Source organism: Pogoniulus pusillus, chromosome 27 (assembly GCF_015220805.1).
Source record: "Pogoniulus pusillus isolate bPogPus1 chromosome 27, bPogPus1.pri, whole genome shotgun sequence".
Taxonomy (NCBI): domain Eukaryota; kingdom Metazoa; phylum Chordata; class Aves; order Piciformes; family Lybiidae; genus Pogoniulus; species Pogoniulus pusillus.
The window spans coordinates 7,504,936-7,526,105 of NC_087290.1; the positions used below are offsets into that span (position 1 = coordinate 7,504,936).

Genomic DNA, 21,170 nt, shown 5'->3' on the forward strand with positions numbered 1-21,170 from the left:
CTCACTGACAAAAAGCAACACTGATTATGTATCTTCTAGAAGAGGATTGCTCCTTAGAAGGGAAGTGAGAGAACAGCAACATCAGCCTTCCACAGAAACAACTGCAATCCTTAGCAGCCACTGAGACAACTTTAGACCTAATTTTCCTTCTTGGGCATAAGTAACAACTAGAGAAAGATGCTGTTCTGGTTCCTCGTAGAATCAGAGTATCCACCATTTATTTTTTCTGGCAGAAATATTTACTAAATATCACATCTGAAAAGGAAATATTTCACAGTTCAAGTTCCTGCCAGGGGAACAGCTTCACAATCTGAATTCAGCTAATAAATTACTGTAATAAATCAGAGGATGGTTTAAACATGAGAGAAAAACAGCTCCTTGCCAACAACTTGGCTCTAGTATACTCCAACCCTGTGGAGCATCTTTGCTCTGCATACTGAGATCAAATCTTATGGTCACTACTACCACTCTCTTTGGGAGAAACAGGACAGAGTAGCTCCAAATATCTTTTCCCATCTAGAGCTGAGTGCAGGCAGTTCAAAAGTAGTGTCTGAAGGCTGGATACGAGATCCAAAAGGCATTCACAGACACCTATAACCATGTAACCTGTGTCTTTTCCTTAGAGATGCCACCTCTGGTGACTGATCAGCATTCCTCCATGCACTGAGGAGGGCTACAGACAGACCACTGCAAGGCTCAGCTTTTCTAAGACTCCTGCACATCTGCTAAATGAAGAGAAATGCCTGGAGAGTATTTGCTACCCTTGGGACAAATGCTGGGATTGGTCCTAAGCCATATTTCAGTACAAAGAATCTGCCACAACATGGGAACAGCATAAACCAAGCTTTGAAACAGTTGCTCTGCAGATACCCAGCAGAGGACTATTTCTCAGGCACGCTGAGAAGGTTGCCTAATTCATGATGAAAACAACCTCAGTCACTGCTGGGGATACACCACAGAATCCAGTTGGAAAAACATCCAAGACCATGTCTGAGCTATCTCAGTTTTCCCTCGTGGCTGCAAATCTAAAGGGGAATTCCCTGCAGTTCTGCTTTACTGTACAAATGAAAGGGCACTGGGAAGAGTCAGTCCATGGTGCTTGGCTTCTCCAGTGCTTTGTGGTTTAGGGAAGGCAGCACTGGCCAGCATGAGGCACCATCCTTCTAAGAGCTAGGGTTAAGCCCTGGCACAACTTTGATCCTGCTGAAAAGAAATAGGATAGGGAAGAAAGAACATCTGCAACAGGTACTTAAGACCTCCCAACTCGCCCTGAGAGAAAAACCTGGAATTTTTTGGAAAGATAAGTGTTCTAAATCAGCTTGAACCCCTATGTGCAAAATACAGATGTACCAAAGACGATAGCCTGCTGACATCCTGCTGCTCTGTGCAGCCACAGCTCCCAGTTCTCAGCCTAGCTCCACACACCCTCTCCCACCTGCACCTCCAACCAGGGTTCGACCAGCCTGAAGCTGGGAGGATGGACATAGGACACGGCTGGCATTTTAACCACGAAGGCAACAGGCTATGAGCTTGTGGGTCTTGATAAGAAGGAGGGGAAGGCAACTGGTGCCCTTCGTGTGGCCTGACACAGAGTAATTCATGTGTGCAGTAATAGTGATGGGAAAGACACCTTAAAGTCCAGATGGAAGTCTTCAAATTGAGCTGAAAGAGAGGAAATCCTGACTGCGGTAAGGGCTTCCTGCATCCCAAAATAAAAGCCTAAATTTTCTTACACTTCTGGCTGGACCAGCTAGAGTCTGGCCAGCAATCAAATTAGAAGGGACAAATGCCACAAGCATCAAGTTAAAAGAAGCTCTCAGTATTCACTCAGGCTGAATACTCCTACCTGTTCTCAGACTACAGGCTGCAAGGGACAGAGAAAGGCACAAAACCTGGACTTCTAGACTAGGGAACGAAGAACCAAGAGAGGGACGGTACCCTCTGGTACTGTCAGTACCTGCTCTGGAGGGTTGGTGGAAACAGGGGAACTCCATCTGTAGGATATAGGTGTGGGAATGGAGTCTGCCAGCACCCACTCATGGTTAACTCAAACTACCTGCTGAGGGGAGCCACCATGCCATGGTGTGTTCCTGACAGATGAAGAACAAGGGAAGTTACTCTGCAGAGGTGCCACTCCTCCCAAGAGTTAACTGCTTCCTCATCAGGATCAGCAAGAAGACTCCTGCACACTAACACACTTAAAGGCTGGTGTGATTAACCTCTGGTTCTTGCTGGAAGGAGCAGTGTTTGTGTCCAGCTCACAAAGCACTGTGGTATGGACAAAAGGCTTTTGCAGGGCTCACCTGGCTATAAGCTTTAAGCAAGGAGATTGTTAATAGGCATCAACATCAGTGATGCACAATGTTAGAAATGGACTGGTCCAGCTGTCTGGAGAAGACAGGAGTAACCAAAGGTTTATGATTCTGAATGAGAGTACTGATTCAGCCTCTGAACTGGGTCCTCTTCTGTTTGGGGACAGAGTGCTAAAAGCAGAAACCACTTCCATCAGAGAGTTTCTGTAGCTCTTGGCAGAAAAATGGAATCTGTTTCTCTCTGTATCAATGTCCTGCCAGCTTACACCCTTCAGGAGAAAAGGGGCAGGACTGTGAAATGTGACCATTTATGGAGTTAATTTGGTGCTCATTTCAAAGTCTTATCACCATGGAGTACAAAAGAGTAAAGTTAAAGATGCACAGTGAGGCTACTCTCAATCCCAAGCTGGTTGTATTACTACTAGGAAAAAGAGCTTGATGGCAGGAGCTAAAGCAGAACACAAAGCAATGAGGCTTCACATGCACCACAGGCTAACATTATGAACTATAGCTGAAGAAGTCCTTGTAACCAAGCAGCTAGAGCTGTAGATATCCAACGACTTCAGTGTGGTCTCAGGGCTTTGCAGAGTGTTGAAGGACAATGTGCAATAAGCAGTCGATGAGGAGGCTTTTCCAGTCCTTGAAACTGGAGAGGATCAATAGCAATGGGAACAGAGGAAACTACAGTTAACAGGAATATGGATTTCCTCAGAGGGAAGTTCTAGTTACTGACTCTCCTCTGCAATAACAGCTCTTAGGTTGTCACTTGTCTTTTTTTTTTGTGGAAGCTTACCTGGCCACGGTGACAGCTGTCAGATAGGTACTTAGCAAACAGGCCCTTTGCAACTCTAGAGCTTTAAAGAAGTCTTTCAGCTGAGGAAGCTTACTGCTTATCTGCAGAAATGGCTTTAGGTGGCCCTGTCACTTAAGGGAAAGTCATGCAGGCAGCACAGAAGAATGCTAACTTAGAAGTGGTGACATTCCCTTTGAAAAGCTGCCATTGTGTCCCCTGCTCGCTTCAAGGGCATGAAGGCAGCTGGCTCAGATCTTCCATTTGCATTGCTTTACCCTGACATCCTGACACCACCAACCTGCTTGCCAGAACAATGCACACAGACATGATATTCTCAGCAAAAAAACCCCCAAACCCAAGCACCCACCAGCCAATGCTGTGATTGTCAGCAATCTTTCCTAGCAGGTACCAAAAAGGACAGAAATCAAAAGACACCATGGTGCTGAGAGCCAGGCCAAACAAAATCCCACCCAGCTCAGTATCTAATTTCTGAGTGGCTCAAGGGCAGAACAGGCATGCAGTGACATTTCTGCAACCTGTCCCTACAGATTTAAGCATCTGCTGGTTTGAAGACTTCCTTCTGTGCCAGTAAAAGAACCTTTGTGCTTAATACTCCTCAATGAACTCCTCTTTCAGCCAGTTTGTCCAACTGCTGATTTGAATGAGCACAAATCTGAGGATCCACAGCAGCTGGTAGCAGCGAGCTGCACCCATGAGCTGTATGATCTGCAGCCCTGCTTTCCTCTCCCTTTCAGAACTGCCACTTGCTAAGTTTAATTTCTTGATCCCTTTTTTCTTTCTGAAAAGAAAATCCTCTTTCTTTCAGAAGACTTCTCCATTCTCCTCTAGAATAACTCTGAACATACAAATTAGAGCAGTTCTGTGATTTGGTTCACATTCGTTAGCCAATTACTCAACACATGAGAAGAGTTTCCCTCTTACCCTAAAGGCAGACCCTCTAACAACAGATCTTGTGAAGCAAAATTGTTCCTCAAGGGATTTTAAAAAAAGTAATTAAAAAAATTGTTTCACCTTTTGTATTTATCATCCTTGGAAATAATCCTTGATTTAGACTCAGTCGTGGTTTTTTGGCCTTCTTCTAATAGCTTCCTTATCCTGATGTGAACCACCCTGAGAGTGTTCTTTACTGCTGCAGCTGTTTCCTCAAACCTCTCTTCCTAAGGTAAAGGGCAGCACTGGCTTTAACCATTGAGCATGCAGAACTTCAAGGCAAGCTTTTTGAAAGCACCTGAAGCTTGAGGCTGCCCCTCTCAGTTTTTGCTTCCTTTTCTTTGTCTCTTTAGCAAGCTTCTTCATTTTGTTGCTCTTTTATTTGGAAAAAAAAAGTGAATGCTGTACATGAGGGTCACAAAACAACTCTCACTAAGAGAATCCAGTTCAGTCCTGAGAGTGCACAGGCCCTAGTTCAAAGAGCTGCATGATTAACAGTCTATGAAGCACTCCCACCTTTCTAAACACTCTGCTCTCTCCCACCGTGTCATTGAGAGCTGCCAGCTTGCCTGAGCAGTTCAGTACTGTGATATAAGTACTGTGCTCTTCCAGCTTCAGACTGGAACTCAGTTGCAAGGATTCTGTGTCACTGGCTCCATGGTGTCTCCAGTTTACAGCAATGTGCACTGTTTAGTTAGGCTACTGTTTTCCTTAGAGAATCTGTCCTTCTACTGGCACACTTCTTGCCACTCCTGCTAAATAAAGATCAAGTATTAGATGAGGCATTTAGAAAGAGCAGAGAGGACTTCCCTGCAGATCATACTGCCCTCTGTGGCCTCCTGTATAGCACTCATTCCCTAGGAGAACCCAATAACTTGAATTCTGGCCATGTGACAACATGTGCAAGGGACCAGACTGAGAAAGGGATGGAGATCTGTCACAGCAGTACTGAGCAGACTGAAGGCATGCAGAGGAAACTCTGCTATCTCCTGTGACCTGGCAGCAATGAAAGAGAGGAGGTAGTGCAACACAAAGTCAGCACTCAATGCTGATGGTTTAGATGAACAGACATCCACAAATCCCAGTCTCTCTGAAGTTCTTGGTGGGGATGCAGGAATATCTTTAGTAAAGTCACTCTGACTTGCAGCAGTGGAAATCTACTATGGAGCTAAGCTCACAGCTGGGGATATTTATCAAAGACCAAGTAACCCCACTTGGTGTGTCAGCAGTCAAAAACTCTGGGGGAAAACCACTGCTGATAGGGCAGCTGCAGGAGCAAGCACTTTGTGACAGCCACTTCTCAGAGCTACCTAAAAACTGCAAAGTCCTTCACAGACAGTTTAGTAGGTGGAGCTGCAGCCAGGGTTTTCTGGCATGAGGACACTGCTGATCACTCCTTAGCATGGAGGACAACAGTCGACACAGAAGATTTTCCTTTAAGATACTGGCAGGGCCAATTATTGGAGCAAGTCCCAGTCAAACACACTCAGAGGTAGACTGTTTGGATTTGATTCACTTAGGACACAGGCTGGTGGCTACTGCTTGGCCCTGAGAAACATTAAAGGGCTAATATGCTGTCAGCATGGAAGAACATTTTTGCTAAGCTATAATTATCAGTAGCTACAAAAACAAATTCCATAGTAGGGTGCTATAGGAGAGCAAATGGACACCACCACACTCTGCTGTGAAGCCTGGGAAGACACTGACAAGGAGCTGGGTGACATCTTTCCATGTCTTATGTAGTACACCACCACACAAGATATGGGCCTGACTCCAAAGACATCAGTGAAGACTTTGATTTTACATGCTCAAGGGCCCCATGTGGCACGATTCAGGTCAGAGATGAACCATGAAAGAAAACCTAGACACATTTATAGCTAAGTCACTGCTCCCCTCCTCCTTCTCTTACACTAATGCTTACCAATACTGAAAAAGAGCACACAGCAAATCTCTAAACCCAACACTTCCTCTGAATAGAGGCAGTACAGCAAGGGAGCATTTTACCAGCTTGATTTATGCTGGCTTTAAGTCTGATTAGGTTGATTATAATGGTTCCACTGGCTCCTCCATTAGCTCTTCACTACTACCAATCGCAACAGTTACAGAGACCTGCTCAGCTAATCCAACTGCTATGTGCTGGAAGAGTAAATAGGTACAGAGCAGGGTCTATCAAAGGAAATCTGCCTGGTTTCCCTGACCTCTACACTTTGAGCACTTGACAGCTATAAAAGCATGTGTTACCATAAGTTCTGTCCCTGCTTGGGGGCAGTGGTCTCTGCAGGCAGGTCCACAGCATGCACAGGCCGCTGGTGCTTGCTCACTCGGCCGTCAGAGACTGCACTCCTCCGCTTGTCTGGAAAAGAAAAGCACAAGCTCAGCTGTGTCCTCATCCACCTCCCTCCTCAGCCAGCAGTTTTGCTTTGCCAACACTCACCTATCTCCAGGTCAGGGTTTATAAACAGCACTTACACCAGCAAAACATTTGTCAGGGAAAACCATATAGCATCAGATGCTAGAGCTCACAGAACATGCATTTATACAAGACCCAAGGGAATGGATTTTTGAAGACCTTACAGCATCATCAAGCACAAAACCACAATTAAGAGCATCATTCTTACTGTTTTAAATACATAAAGCTAATTTTACTTTTTAGCTATACATTGGCAAAGGGCTTCTAGACCTGAAGGAGTTCTACGTAGGATGTATTTGTGTTTCTGGGCATCTTAGCAGCCCGACATGGATTTAAACCTTTGCTTATTTACATCTTTGCTCATTGAATTTCAAAAGGAATGTGCTGAAACCTTGCTTGCTAGCTGGATAAATACACAGGCAGCAGTTGAGACAATGCAGCTGGAAGCACGGTGGTGTAGAGCAACAGGGCTGGTCACTAGCTGAAAAAAGAACCGGGTGCTGCCACCTCCAGCTCAACAAGGCACTAAGATGCAGATGTCTGGAAAGGTAAATGCTAGGTGGAGCATCTCTCTGTAGGTTTGCCCTCTTCCACAGATGCCTAATTGCCCATTGCCTGAGACAAAATACCACCAGGCTCTCTGATTTAACTCAATACAGCCTCTCACATGCAGTACTGCTCTAGGCGGACTCAGTGCCAGCCTAGGATGTTTAAAAAGCAAGAACTGATGAGGACTAAAGCTGCAGCTGGAGGTAGATTATACCATGCTTTTCTCTACCAAGAACATGAACTTCCACACAGAAGAGTTATGTTTCTCTCACCACAGCCTGAGTTTTGTGCACATTCAAGTTCAGCCTGCAAGGCTGCACCACTTGGGCTCCAGACAAAAAGTGGAAGCCCAAGAACTTCAGCCAGTCCTTGCCTCACTGCACATTCAGTGCAAGGTGAACAGCAGGCTGAGAGGACATGTTCAAACCTGTAGGTATCTACAAGACTGTTCTGCTTGATGCTGTTTGACACATTAGTCTGGGAGTCCTGGCAGCACTGTGCTGGACACCCTCACTCTGCAGCACACTACTACTTGATCAAGAAATCTGGCACACTGCAGCTCAGCAGATTGAGAGTAAAGCAGAGAGATTAGTCCACGACTGACATCCACCTCAGTGCTTTTAAAAGAGGTGATGGTATGCTGTGGTCCTCATGTGGTGCACTGCAGGTAGTCCCAAGACCCGCAGTGGCCGGAGGGAGAGATTCAGACTCTGCTGTGTGGAAGCTTCTAGAGGTTAAAGAAGGCTTAAATCAGAGCAGGCCCAAGAGAGCACGCAGAGCAGACTGTTCTCCCTCACACTGATGAATCCATTCTAACAGTCAAACAGCAGCAGAGGCAATACCCCAGGAGAAGCAGGCTGGTCATACCTCCTGGGCTGCAGTCCTTTTTAAAATCTTCCTTTTTCTGACGGGGAAGGGTGAACCTGTAGTCTATACTGTCATGGACCCAGCCTTTCTCAATGAACAAGCCAGGAACCTCATCTGAAAACAGCCAGTACCTGCAGGAAACACAGAGGTTAACAGCTGCCTGTCTGCTCCTCTGCCTAGTTATTCCCAGCCACCTTTATTTGTGTAGAGAGGAGCATCTGGAGTGCTTGACTCAATGAAAATCGGATGCCTCTACATCTTTGTATCAGCACAGCTGAGAAACATGAAAAGCTTTTATTAGAATCTATCCCAAGATCATTCTTGTGCAACAAACAGGAAAAAAGAAAACATAAGACAGTGGCAATTATGCTCCCAAGCACTGATGCAAGCACTCGAAGCTCCACTGGCTACTGGATCCTTACCTCCACAGGATGGCCCTGTGGCACCAGGCTGCACCTCACAAACTGGGTTCAGTTTTAGGCCCCAAGGACACTCATGTGCTGGAGCACCAGAAAAAGGGCAATGAAGCTGGCAAAGGGTCTGAAGAACACATCTGGGGAGAAGCAACTGAGGGAACTGGGGGCTGGAGAAAAGGAGGCTGAATGGAGACCTCATTGCTTGCTCTACAACTCTCTGAAAGGAGGTTGGAGTGATGTGGGGGTTGGTCTCTTCTTCTTGGTATCAGGTGATAGGAGAGGAAATGGCCTGAAATTGTGCCAGGGAGGTTCAGGCTGGAGACTAGGAAAAAAATCTCTACCGAAAGCAGTCAGGCATTGGAACAGGCTGCCCAGAGAGGTGGTGGAGTCACTGTTCCTGAAGGCATTCAAGAAACATGAGGACGTGACACCTTGAGACACAGTTGATGGCTGGACTGGATGATTTTAGAGGTCTCTTCCAACTGAAACAATTCTACCAGTGACAGCCACTACTCCTACTTCCTCCACCAGCCTCCATGTCAATCATTTCCTGGGGCCAGCTGGCAGCTGAGGGCCATTTCCTTCCCCACCTGTTATGGTTCCGGTCAGTGCCGACAGGAGTCCTGCGCATCACCAGCTTCGCTTTGGCAATGCCATCCTGGAAAGTCTTCTCAGCTGCAGCTTTATGCTTCCGGATTCTTTCTTCCTCTGCTTCTTTCTCCATCCTCACTGTTGGAATTAACACAGAGAAGAATTAGCTTTCTTTCAGCCTGTCCAGACATCACCACTCTATTTTACTGCACCATGGGGGTAAATTAATTTAAGAGTGACTTCGCTTAACATGGTTTCAGCACAGTCACTCATCCTTCAGTTTACTTTTCACTCACCACTCAAGGATTACTAAGGAGTAAAAGGCATGAGGTTGAACTAGGCTGAAGAAAGAGGAAAGTCTGGATAAAAAAAATGGATGGAGAAATTAGTCATAGTAAGAAACAGCTGGAGAAATTAATCAGAATTCTTTCTCATCAACAAAATGGCAACACAATCTAAGGCAAGGACTGCTCTGGTCAGCTCAAGTACTGGGAGTGGTCTAGATGACAGCACAGAGGTCAGCATGGCTGATGGACACCTGCATTTCCACAACTGCAGCTATAGGGAATGCCCTCCCCACAACCTTACCTACCAACAGAACAGATCTGGCACGACAGAGGCCTCTTCCAGGCACATCTGTCTCACAGTGGCAGCCAAATCACATCTCCTCACACCTCACTGCTTTCCCATATATGCTATGACATAGAAGAGAATTAAAACAGAAACCTCAGCTTTCTCTCTCCTGACAGAAGGACTGGAAATTCAGTAGCTCTCAGAATCCATGACTGACAAAAAGAGGGGAAATTAAAATATGAAGTGGCCCCAGTCCTGGCATCACAGCCCCTTTGTCAAGAGTACTACTCAAGAAAAGTGTCATTTCTCATCTCCAGGTAAGGAGCAAGAAGAAAGGCAGCTTCTGCCAAGAGACAAAACATTAAGGTCAATAGGATTTATACTTCTCGTGATGGTTCAAGAGTCTTTCTACACTTTGCCTGTCTCTGAAGAATAGGTGTATAGAACTGCCTAAACAAAAAAAGAGCAGAACATCAAACTGAGTCGTGCTGGCTCCTCAGAGCCTGATCTCAGGCTAAAAGAAGCTTCACAACTTGCACAAAAGGCTGTGAGCAACATTCTTCTGCGTCCTGAGAAAGTCTGGTGAAAGAAAACTGAACAAATGAAGAAATTAAGATTTCTCTTTGCATCACAAAGGTTTAAAGCAGACGGAACGAGACCACATGGAGGGGGCAAGGCAGAGTGGGGCAGGTAAAAACAAGCACATGGAGGTCATGTGCTGGCTGCTGTCCCAAGGAGAAAGCTAAAATCTTGCTAGGACTTTTCCCAGGGTTACAACCTCTTGCAGCCACTTTCTGTAACAAGATGGGTTTGGTAACAGTTGATTAGTAACTATCTGGTGAGTCTCTGAAGTCCTGCCAGTGTAATCAATCCTGCCTGAGGAAGACATGCTGAAAAACATTCCCTTGAGTTTGTCACACCAACTCCATAGATCAGTTTTTACATAACAACATACCAATAATCTACCAACTTAGAGCCACTGCAGCACAGCAAACTTGTCCTTTAATCCACACCTGCCACAGCAGCAGCTGCACAACCCACGTGTCTGCAAACCTCAACTCCTCCTTAAATCTTATGACCTCTGTGTCAAAGTCCTGAATACAGAGCAAGGAGCAATAGCTCCTCTGACACTATCAAATGCCTCCTGTCACCTCAATCTGAACCTCAAACCACATCAGAAAAATACTACAGCAAGCACTGTTCTCACCTTCCACTAGAAGATGACAGAGGTGACACAATTCCTCCGGGATTTCTCTCCTTGACACCTTCTCAAGACTTAGTGCTATCACCTAATGCCAGCACAAGGCACACCTCCCTCCTCCTCAGCATCCTCTGCACAAGAGTCAAGATTCTGACCAAAACAGTCCTCACTGTCAATAAACTCTTCAGTGCTTTTAACATATCAAGGACACTCAGAGAGATACTTCTCTATCCAGCTGTAAAGACCAGTCAGAGCAGGTACTCTCAAGTGCCACAGTAAGGAAGAAGCAAGGAAAGAACAGAAACTTAGAATCTACTCATGTGCCAGATTTGTTCAAGCATAATGAGAACAAAGACACCAGAACTAAAGAGTTCCTCCCTGTGTCTCATTTTCAATTCTCAGTTGGTGCTTTCCTTCCTAACAGGCTTTGATAGCTGTATAAACTCCTAGCTCTACATTCTCCTCCAACAGACTGAATGGTTTCATGGAGTGATAAGGCAAAGAGCAATTAGTAAGTGTTGCAGTAACATGGAAGTGACTTGACTGCTGCTATCAAGAAAATGCAGATATTAATCACCTTAACTCAACAGAAAGCCCCATGCTGACTTTTTTGAAGTCAACAAAGAACAGAAAATACATTTGAGTTCTTTTTTGAGCTGAGAATAGCTTGGAGCACTGGCCACAATCTTGATAGCTTGAACTTGAAAGAGGTCAGAGCTCCCAGTGCTACAGATGTTACCAAAGTGGAGCTAAACCCCCTCAGACTAGGAGATACACATCATATATATATGTAAAAGAGTAAATGCTGACAACAGATACTATGCAGTGGTTTACTTACATATACATGAGTATTAAATCACTGCACAGAAGCTGCTTCATCAGCAACTCCTCTTTTCACTTCCCCCAGGGGTTCTAACATTAATAACACCAAGTGCAATTGGTGTGGAAGCAGCATGCTGGAAAAGCCCACTGGAAGGCTGGGTGATGGCAGGAACAGGCTGGCCCAGTTCTCACTCTGTCGGCTGAGTCCTTCTTATCATGAAGACACCAGAACTGGACACAACATTTGAGTTGGGGTATCACTAGAGCAAAGAGGCAGAATCCCCTTTTTTCATAGAATCAGAAGATAGAGACCTCCAACCTATCACTTAGCCCTACCCAATCAACCAGACCATGGCACTAAATGCCTCATCCAGTCTTTTTCTGAACACTTCCAGGGACCGTGACTCCACCACCTCCCTGGGCAGCCCATTCCAATGCTAACCATTCTCTCTGGCAACAGCTTCCTCCTAACATCCAGCCTAGACCTTCCCCTGGCACAACTTGAGACTGTGTCCCTTGGTTCTGTTGCTGGTTTCCCAGAAGAATAGCCCAACCCCACCTGGCTACAATCTCCCTTCACATAGCTGTAGGCAGCAATGAGGTCTGCCCTGAGCCTCCTCTTCTGCAGGCTGCCCACCCCCAGCTCCCTCAGCCTCTCTTCCCAGGGCTGCGCTCCAGGCCCCTCACCAGCTTAGTCACCCTTCTCTTGGGCACCCTCCACTCAATCCAGCCCAGGATGTGATCTGCCTTCTGGGCTGCTTGAGACCACTTCTGGCTCATGGTGAGCTTCTCATCAACCAACACCCCCCAAGTCTCTTTCTTCAGAGCTACTCTCTGCACTCAATCTCGACTTGTGCCTGGGATTGGCCTGACCAGGATCCAGGACCTATGAGATACTGGGGATTTTGTTCACCTGGAGAAGCAGGCCAGCACCCAAGATCTTTAGCCTTTTATTAATACTTCTGAGACTGTTCTTAACCTGAGACCTGAAGGGTCTACTTACTTCCAATGTGAGGTACAGCTGCACCCAGGCTACTTCCTTAGGAGCCTCAGGGTAATTCCATGCTGTTCTTGGTCTCCCAGAACAGAGAGACTTGGATTGCAGCTAAAGCACACAAGTCAGGTTCCACGTGAGATGCCTGTCCCTCAACTATTTCAGAAGAGAAGTAATAACCTAGATGAGCTGTGCTGCCCACTTCCAGCTGCTCAGTACTCACACTTACAACAACAGCAACAAAAAAATCCCTGAAGTGTTTCAGAGTCCATACTCCTTAGCAAAAAGCACCACTTCTACCAAGGCATACAAAATTTGGTGTTGCAACTGCTGATTTAGAGAGGCTTGCATGGACAGTTTATATTTATACAACTCCATAACTCATTCTTTAAAGTGAGAAACTGTGAACTGAGATTTACTGCCCAAGTCCTTACTGAGCAGAAAGGCTGCTCCATCATCCTGACAATGGGCATGGCAGCAAGGCCAGCAGAAGCTGTAGGAATTTGCTTTTAGCCAGGAAATAGCTCCTCTGAACATAAAAGCCAGAAGGTGTCTGGACATAGACATTTTTTTTTGGTTGTTTCTTTTGTGTCCCCAAAACAGATTTTCTGTTCTCCAACATTCCTGGGCCACACAGACTTAGAAAGGTACTGAATAAAAGATGTCCACAAAGAGAAAACCAGAAGCACTTACTACTTTTTCTTAACTTTCCAGATTTTGAGCTGCCATAGGAACCAGAGCAGCTGAATATTATTTCTCCAGTAAAGAAATCCCTTAGAACCAGGACATGCTTTTGAAAATAAGCTCTCAATTTTGCCATTACCTCATTCCCCTTTTTCACAGATTGCATTGAGTTGAAAGGGACCCTCAAAAGTCACCTTATCCTACTCCTCTGCAGGCAGCAGGTGCACTGCCAACTAGATCAGGCTGCCCAGGGCCACATCAAGTCTGATCTTGAATGATTCCAGGGATGGAGCCTCAAACACAGCCCTGGTCAAACTGTTCCAGGACTTCACTACTCTCACTGTGAAGACCTTCCCCCTTATGGCCAACTTAAATCTACCCTGCACCAGTATCAAACTACAACCCCTCACCCTATCACTACAAGCCCTTCCCCAGCCTTCTTGTAGGTCCTACTCCACAACACAGGCACACTCCATTCTCCTGCTATCTTCCTTACCTCTCATTTCTATTTCTTGTTGCTCCCTCTCTTTCTTGGCTTGGATGGCAAGAAGGCGCCTGCTCTTCACAGCACTGATCATATCATCACCTTCTACGTCTGCTCTGTGCTCTGATTTCATCATCTCTTTCTTCTTCTCATTTCTTCCCATTGTGTTCTCATCTTTCCCGTTCTCCTTGTTCTTGGCCACCATTTCTTTTCTCTTTTGTTTTTCTGCTCTCTTCTTGTCATTTTCTTCCTTCAGGACAGCTAAGCGCTCCTTCCACAGCTCAGCTGATGCCTGCTGCTTGGCCTCCACGTGGTCCTGCACCGAGTAGGTCATGAGAATCCGGTGGCACAGGGCTCCAAGTATCCTCAGCTTCTCCTCGGGAGTCAACTCAAAGAACTCTGATGTCTCCAGTTTCTCCAAAAACTCATCCTGTACTTCATTATCCTCAAAAGCTGCTGAGTCCTTGCTTTCATCTACATTATCTGAGACCTCACTTTCTTCTTGCACATCTGACTTCCGCAGGCACAGACGGACCAGCTCAGAAGCTGAGTGCAGAGTCAGTGGTATTTCAGAAAGCTTCATTCCCAGCTCAGCATAATCTTCAGCTATTTCATCCTGCAGCAGGGTCTGCAAGAGAATGACCAGCACTCGGTTCAAATAAAGGAAGCCTCCCTTTTCTGCACAAAGTGCTTCCATCAGGGAAACTGCAGTAATGGGATACTGAGCATCTGGCATCAGCAGCCCTGAGTAACAGCTCAGGAACTCCACCACCATGGCCACGTCCCCAAAGAGCGTGTTAGGAAGTCCTTCCGGAGTATCAACCAGTTTAAAAGTAGGCAAGGCCTTCCCTTTAAGATCTTGGTCCTCAAATCTTTTCTGTTTTTCCAGTTTTTCCTTCATCTCCTTCTCCTTTCGCTCCTTTGCTCTCTCTTTTAGCTTCTCTTTCAGCTTCTCCCTCTTCTTCTTCATGTACTCCTTTCTCTGCTCCTCAGTCATGGTGGCCCATTTCTTCCTGTGCTCCAGGAGCTCATAGCGCTTCTGCACCAGGCCCCGCAGGTCCTCGGGCAGCCTGGCACGGTCCTCACTGGATAGCAGCCTGGCAGTTTTGGAGATGATGCAAGACAGAGCACTCTTCTTGTCCTCCCGGTCTTTGTTTTCTTTGTAGTAGGCAATGAGATGGAGTGCTGCAGGAGGCAGCTTCTGGGGTTTGCTGGAGGATCTAGGGGTGCCTCCGGAATTCCTGGGAGCCCTGGACACCTTAGTGGCACCTTTCGCCATGTCCAAAAGTGTCATCTGTTTCATTTTCATCTTTGGGGTCTTCAAGCCTTTCCTAGGAGATTTTGATTTCCCTGATGACTTCTGCCCATTCAGGACCCTTTTGCCTCTCTGCTTTTTGTCCAAGGACTGGTTGCTGCCCTTGCCCAGTCGGCTCCTCTTTGGAATGTGAAAGTTAGAACCGAGTTCGGCAGGTGACACAATTTTCATCACCTCTTCCAGCTCCTCTTTAGGACATTTTGAATTCTTAGAGTTTTTCACCTTCAGAGGAGAGCCAATAATAGATTTCTCCAAATGCACATGGCACCACAGAGTAGGGCTCAGTGGTTGGCCCAGAGATGATCCATCAGGTTTGGATTTCTTAGGCTTTCTGTCAGGCGATTGAGAGATCTTCCTCTTGGTGGAAGGGTTGAGAGTCATGTACTAAAATGAATGAAAACAGGATTTTATATTAATATTGAAAGGCAAATAAGGTTATTTACATCCATTTCTGTCAATTATTTTCAGTGCATTTTTCCCCAAGGAAATGAGTACTCAATGAAGCTCCTGCAATAGCTTTTAATACTCTGCACTGTAGTCACTATGTTGGTTATGAGGTCATCAGCTCAGTCCAGAAAGCTCACATTTAACTCTCTGAAACACTATAAAGAATTTTAAGTGTTTCCTATTACATTACACAAAGTCACTTTGTTCCTTCTAAAAATGTTGTGGGAAAGGGTTTGCTTGGAGAATTCATGGATTGTAAACCATCAGATTTCATGATGTGGCATCTACTTGGGCAATGACAGTGTGCTTGACTGATCATTATAAGGGGCTCAAAATCAAACCCACACTCTCCCTCCTACTTAGAGCATTCAGTTCAAAACCTGTGGTATCTGACCATCACTCAATCCACCACCATATATGAACCAAGCATCATGAAGTCAAATACATCCAGCTCTTGCACTGTAACCACAAAAAGGGCCCAGTAACTGACATGAGAAGGTAAGGACTACAGTAACTGAGGGAGCTGGGGCTGTTTAATTGAGGAAGAGGATGCTGAAAGGAGACCTCATTGCTGTCTATAACTACCTGAAGGGACAGTGTGGAAAGGCTGCTGCTGGGCTCTTCTCACAGGTAACTGGAGACAGAACAAGAGGGAATGGCCTCAAGCTGAGGCTGGGGAGGTTCAGATTGGACATTAGGAAAAAGTTTTTCACAGAAAGAGTGGTCAGGGACTGCTCAGGGAGGTGGTGGAGTCACCCACCCTGGATGTGTTTAAGGGTGGTTTGGATGTGGTGCTTAGGGCTACGGATTAAGGTGACTCTTGTGGAGTAGGGTTCTAGGTTGGACTTGGTGATCCTGAGGGGCTTTGCCAACCTGGATGTTTCTGTGATTCTTGCATTCATCTTGCACCAAGAAATCACTTCTTTACTTGGAAATAACTAATGCAAACAAGTGGAATTAAAAATGAAAGGGGAAAAAAAACCAAGAACAGGCAGCTACACCTCCAATCTCTAAAGGACAAAAATCACTCAAGCTGTGTCACCTCACAAAGGGTCAACCTTCAAAGGAGCGAGACTATCCCGCTCTGCATCACTCTAAGCTGGGGAGCACCAAACCCAGATGGCACACTGAGGTCTCTTTTCCAAGGCTGCCCAAGGGTGAGAGAGAAGGTACTTTTAGGAGTTCTTACCTTGTGTGGGTCAAGCAAGAAGTCACTAAATTTACTAGGGAGAGAATATTTCTTCACTAACTCATCCTCCACTACCCAGGGGGCGTTCTCACAGGTGCCAGCCCTCAGGGCATTGTGCCGGATGAAGTACCTCAGGATCTCCTTGTTGGGAGGCCGCTCTGTACGGACCAAGCTGTCTGCTGGCACGTTGCTGATGATCTTGGAGGTAACAGACATGCTGTTAACATTTACCTTCTACCCACACTGTGACTACATATTACATGGCTCAAAAGGAGCAAAGACCATCGTGCTGCTTCCCGTCCACAAATTCTTTGCTCTTCCGAAGCTCCCTTGCTAAGAGTCAACCCAAACAGAACTTGCAGAACTGAGATGGCACAACAGAGGTTGGTAGGAGATTCAATTAGCCAAAAAACATCTTCAAAAAATCAGTTTTTGTGGCAGTTCTCTTGCCAAAGGTCATTTCTTCTATCTCTGACCCTCCTCTGGCTTGTGCTTGCTACTAACTTAAAAGCTTTTCCATGTTAGTATTTATTTTTGTTTGATTTTTTCCCCCATGAGACTGCAGGAGTAACTCTGCAAGCAGTACTCATTAAATTGAGGTCAGTACTGCCTCTCTTGTCAAATTAGCAAGCAGATGACAAAAAACACACAGCAGGGCTGCAGCTGAAGAGCCTCCCCAAGTACAGCAACCCACGACTCTGAGAAGCTCAGTCAGAGCAAGAGCAGCAACTGCTGCTCATGATTTAACTAGCGCCTACCTCTGACCAAGTTTCATTAACTGTCTGACTAGAGATTAGCCAGTTCACAGCAACCACTCTAAAGCTGCTGCAGCACCGACTCCGTGGGTGGCAGCAGGGAATTGTCAGGTGTTTCCACACACAAACCCCAATTTTATGTAGAAACAGCCAGGCTAGACAGGCTCACAGCCATCCTGCCTCCAGCAGTAAGTGCTGTACAGACACACACTGATAGTGCCTATTTAATTCAACTTGCATATTCATGATAGAGTAGAAAGGATTCAAGCAGACAACTCACCTTATCTTCATTTTTTAGCTTAACATCATACATGTGTGGCAGGAATTTAGGTGGAACCCACTTCCTTTCTTCCTTCTTCAAAGAAGTGGGAAGCTTTCGAGGGGATCTCCGTGCTCTATCACCTGATAAAGCAAGGAAAGGCATTAATTGTCTTAGAGTAAAAAAAAAAAATCCAGGTATTAAAGAATCTAGACTATCACTGCTCTGGGCATTTCACCCCTTGCTATCTACACAGTGTTTGGTTAAACTGTAACATCAGGGAAAAAAGCCCAAATAGTGTTTTAGGAATATCCTGAAGATGCAGGCTGAAATCCCCAAACAACTCTGAAGTAGGAGGTAACACCAATCTTCAAAGAGCATAAAGGACCACTTGCAGTATTTAAAAGCATCCTTCTACAAACAGCAAGTTACAACTACGTGTGCAAAGGGAGAAAATGTCTTTAAAATTCATGAAGGGCATGATAGGTTTTATAACCTAATGAGTAACCTGCTTCAGGAGCTCCTGCTGAGAGCCCCAGCTGCCCCTGCCATGCCATATTTGAAGTAATTCTACTGCAAGAATTCCTGACTCTAAATTAAAGTAACCTTAAAATCATTTAACTTTGGAGTGGTTTACAGTCATGAGCCCTACATGTATGGGCTAGTTCAGCTGGAGATTTTAAGCACACTTATACAAGCAGTCTTCTTTCCCCTCAAGAGAGATGTAACAAAGAGTACAAAGGCATCAGATCTTCTACCCAGCTGGTGGCAAGTCTCTTAGTTCTATATTCAGGTTGCAGACGTTAATCATTTAAGACAAACCCCAAAGCTTAGCGAAGAAATTGATTCCCAAATGTTTTAATGTTTGTGGCTACAACTCAAAGGAAACAACACTAAAGCAAGCATGAGAGGTGAGAATGACTATCTGCTAAGTATACACACAATACGAGAAGATGCCAGACCTAAATCAGACTTTAAAATGCCATTGTCACAGCATTAGAGCTTCAACAGCAGCATAGCTTACACAGTATCAAACCAAGGTCTGCCCCAGTCTGCCTTCCATAACCAGTCCCCTTGGTTAGGGAATAGATCACAGATGCTACAGGCTCCCTGCACCACACACAAACGTGCAGCTGCTTCCCTCATTAGTGCCGCATCTCAGACAAAGTCAGGCAGAATCCTCTGTCCGAGCATCCCTCATGATACAAGTTTTTCTTCAAAATAACCCCCTCCAGTGACATTGTGTTTGAAAGGCAATTAATCCTCTCACTGCAAGTCAGGCTGTGACACAGCAGCTTGCTTTGGTTCCATGCTTGTATTAAAAGAAATCTTGCTAGGTTCAAACAAACACTGAACTGTGTTTTTCTGCTCAACAGCACAATGGAAGCCACACACAAGAAACTTCAAGCTCTGTAAGAGATCTGCTGTCAGAGATCTGCCTCAATGTCTTTTAGTGGCTGAGCATCATTGTTGGATTACTGCAACACAGAGCAAGTTTGTGTTTTAAAACATAATGCATTGCTTAGTGCTGGCTCTGACTTTGAAGGACTATTACACTGCTGCCTCTGCAACAGGCCTGTATCTGACCTCTCCTTCTGTGACTTACTGTTTGGATTCTAGAAATCAGGATGATACACTGAATTCCCCCAGTTCTCAGGGGTGGGGAAGAAGAAATCATTATGTATTCCTTCCTGAGATCATTTTATTAATTCATTTGTTGTTGCACTGTACTGTAGTAACACATCCACTACACTGCTGGAACCTCAGAAAGCATCCCTGTGCTGCTCTCCTCCTATTCACTGTTTAGTTTGGATTTTCCAAAGTAGTTCTAGTTCCAAGAGCAGCTCAAACTGCAGAAGCCTCCTTCAGTAGCTCACCATCCAGTAGCCTTTCCCCTCACTTCTGCAGATCTTCCAGAGTTCACTCCCTAAGCAAATAAAAATACAAAGCCTCCTCAGACAGCTCATAAAGCTGGCATAAAGCTTTTTTTTTTGTTTCTGAGGCACAGCAGACTCCTCTTTCTCTGCCCCTTTTTCCCCTCCAACAAAATCAGTAGGTTTGACACCACAGTTAGTCGAACTGCTAAGGCTAGCTCTGCCCCCTCGTGTGTGCACAGGAAGATACAGCTCTTCCAGTACAGGCTTGTGCATTGCCTGCTACTGCTTCGAAGTGCTTACTTTTGTGTTGCGACCTCAACCTGTACTACCGGTGCTCAAGGATGCAAATTACTGGGAAGAAAGAGACAAAGCACGTGTGGCTGGCTACCTCTAGTCACTTCGCGCAACTTCCTGCAGGTGCCTGAACCCACTAAATGAAAGCAAATCTCCTTCTGTACTATGCTGTGTAAACGGAACAAATGCTATGCAGCTAAAGGGCTTTGGAATTTAAACCCAGTAACAAGTTTACTGTGAACCTAGGTTCTGTTATAACTCAGAATGGAATAGGATTAGTCATCAAATACCCTTGAAATAAATACAAGGAGAACAGTTAGGAGAATGACTGCTTACTGCTTTGACTGCTTACTACTCTTTCAAATCGGAGATGCCAGCAAAGCTGAGGTTCATCTTTTACAGAAAGGGAAGGACAGTGCCAGTGCACAGATCAACTAAACCAGGTCAGGTCATCAGCTGAATCAGAGACTGAAAAAGGCACAGAAATCCCCAGTCCTGTAGTTTGCTTCCAGTTTCAACCTCGAAGTGCTCTGCTGGCAATGGCAGTAAGACCACAGCTGAACACAGCTGGTTAGAATACTGCACATCAATGAACAAAGTAGTATGGTAGGCTTCACTCAACAGCCAAGCCCCAAAATGGTGCTGTAAATTTGGCCAATGAGTGCTTTTCAAGTACAAAGTACTTCCCATGCCCTTTATGAGGTAGTTTGAGAGAGCTACCACTCAATAAAATTAAAAAAGCATGTGTTAGTCCCTTTCCAGGCACTGCTCTTTTAAAGGAGTGTAAGGCCAGAGCATTTTTGCCACACTTTTTCCCTTTCCTGGCTATCCAGAGCACTGCAACAAAAACAAAACAGCTTACAACTTTTTCCAGTATCAGTCAGGAGCAGCTGACAACTACTCAGCTTGGGATAGAGCTCGATAGAACCTCCTTTACCACTCCTGTCTTTGCTATTAGCTTGCTGAGTTGTTTTCTGAGCTGCTGCTTCTCCACATTAGAGGTGGTCAGATTCAGCTTCCCCAGATGCTGCAGTGGCTAGTTACAAACATAAGCAGTTTATTATATTTATGTGCCTTTAAAATGAAGTTATCCAGATTAGAGCTATGCTGTGAGGTTGGAGTTTTGCTGCTTTGAAAACACTTTTTGAAATTTCCCTTAAAGAACCTTGTAATTCCATTTTGAAGCCACACAGGACAGAAGACTAAATTTGGAGGCTTTCTGCTCTTTCACCAGTACCTTTCTAGAGTCAAGGAAAGCCTTGGACATCCACTGTTTAGTTCTGCAGCAAGAAGGAACAAGTATGAAAGGAGAGAATGAGGTTTCAAAGCATGATTGATTTTGAACTATTAGAAGAAAGGGGGGAAAAAGGCATTTTCCTGTATGAAT

The 21,170-nt window shown here is 45.4% G+C and overlaps 1 protein-coding gene across 4 annotated transcripts in view; it reads right to left on the bottom strand.

Annotated features, from left to right (window-relative positions):
* BAZ1B (bromodomain adjacent to zinc finger domain 1B) overlaps positions 1 to 21,170 on the bottom strand; it is a 49,656-nt gene that overhangs the window by 18,309 nt on the left and 10,177 nt on the right. For all 4 annotated transcript variants that reach the window (XM_064166731.1, XM_064166732.1, XM_064166730.1 and 1 more), the window contains 6 exons: positions 17,634 to 17,755; positions 16,599 to 16,796; positions 13,660 to 15,346; positions 8,889 to 9,027; positions 7,883 to 8,013; positions 6,298 to 6,409 (listed from right to left, as the gene is read on the bottom strand). In XM_064166731.1, the coding sequence (XP_064022801.1) occupies positions 6,298 to 6,409; positions 7,883 to 8,013; positions 8,889 to 9,027; positions 13,660 to 15,346; positions 16,599 to 16,796; positions 17,634 to 17,755 (2,389 nt within the window). The remainder of the gene's footprint in view (positions 1 to 6,297; positions 6,410 to 7,882; positions 8,014 to 8,888; positions 9,028 to 13,659; positions 15,347 to 16,598; positions 16,797 to 17,633; positions 17,756 to 21,170) is intronic.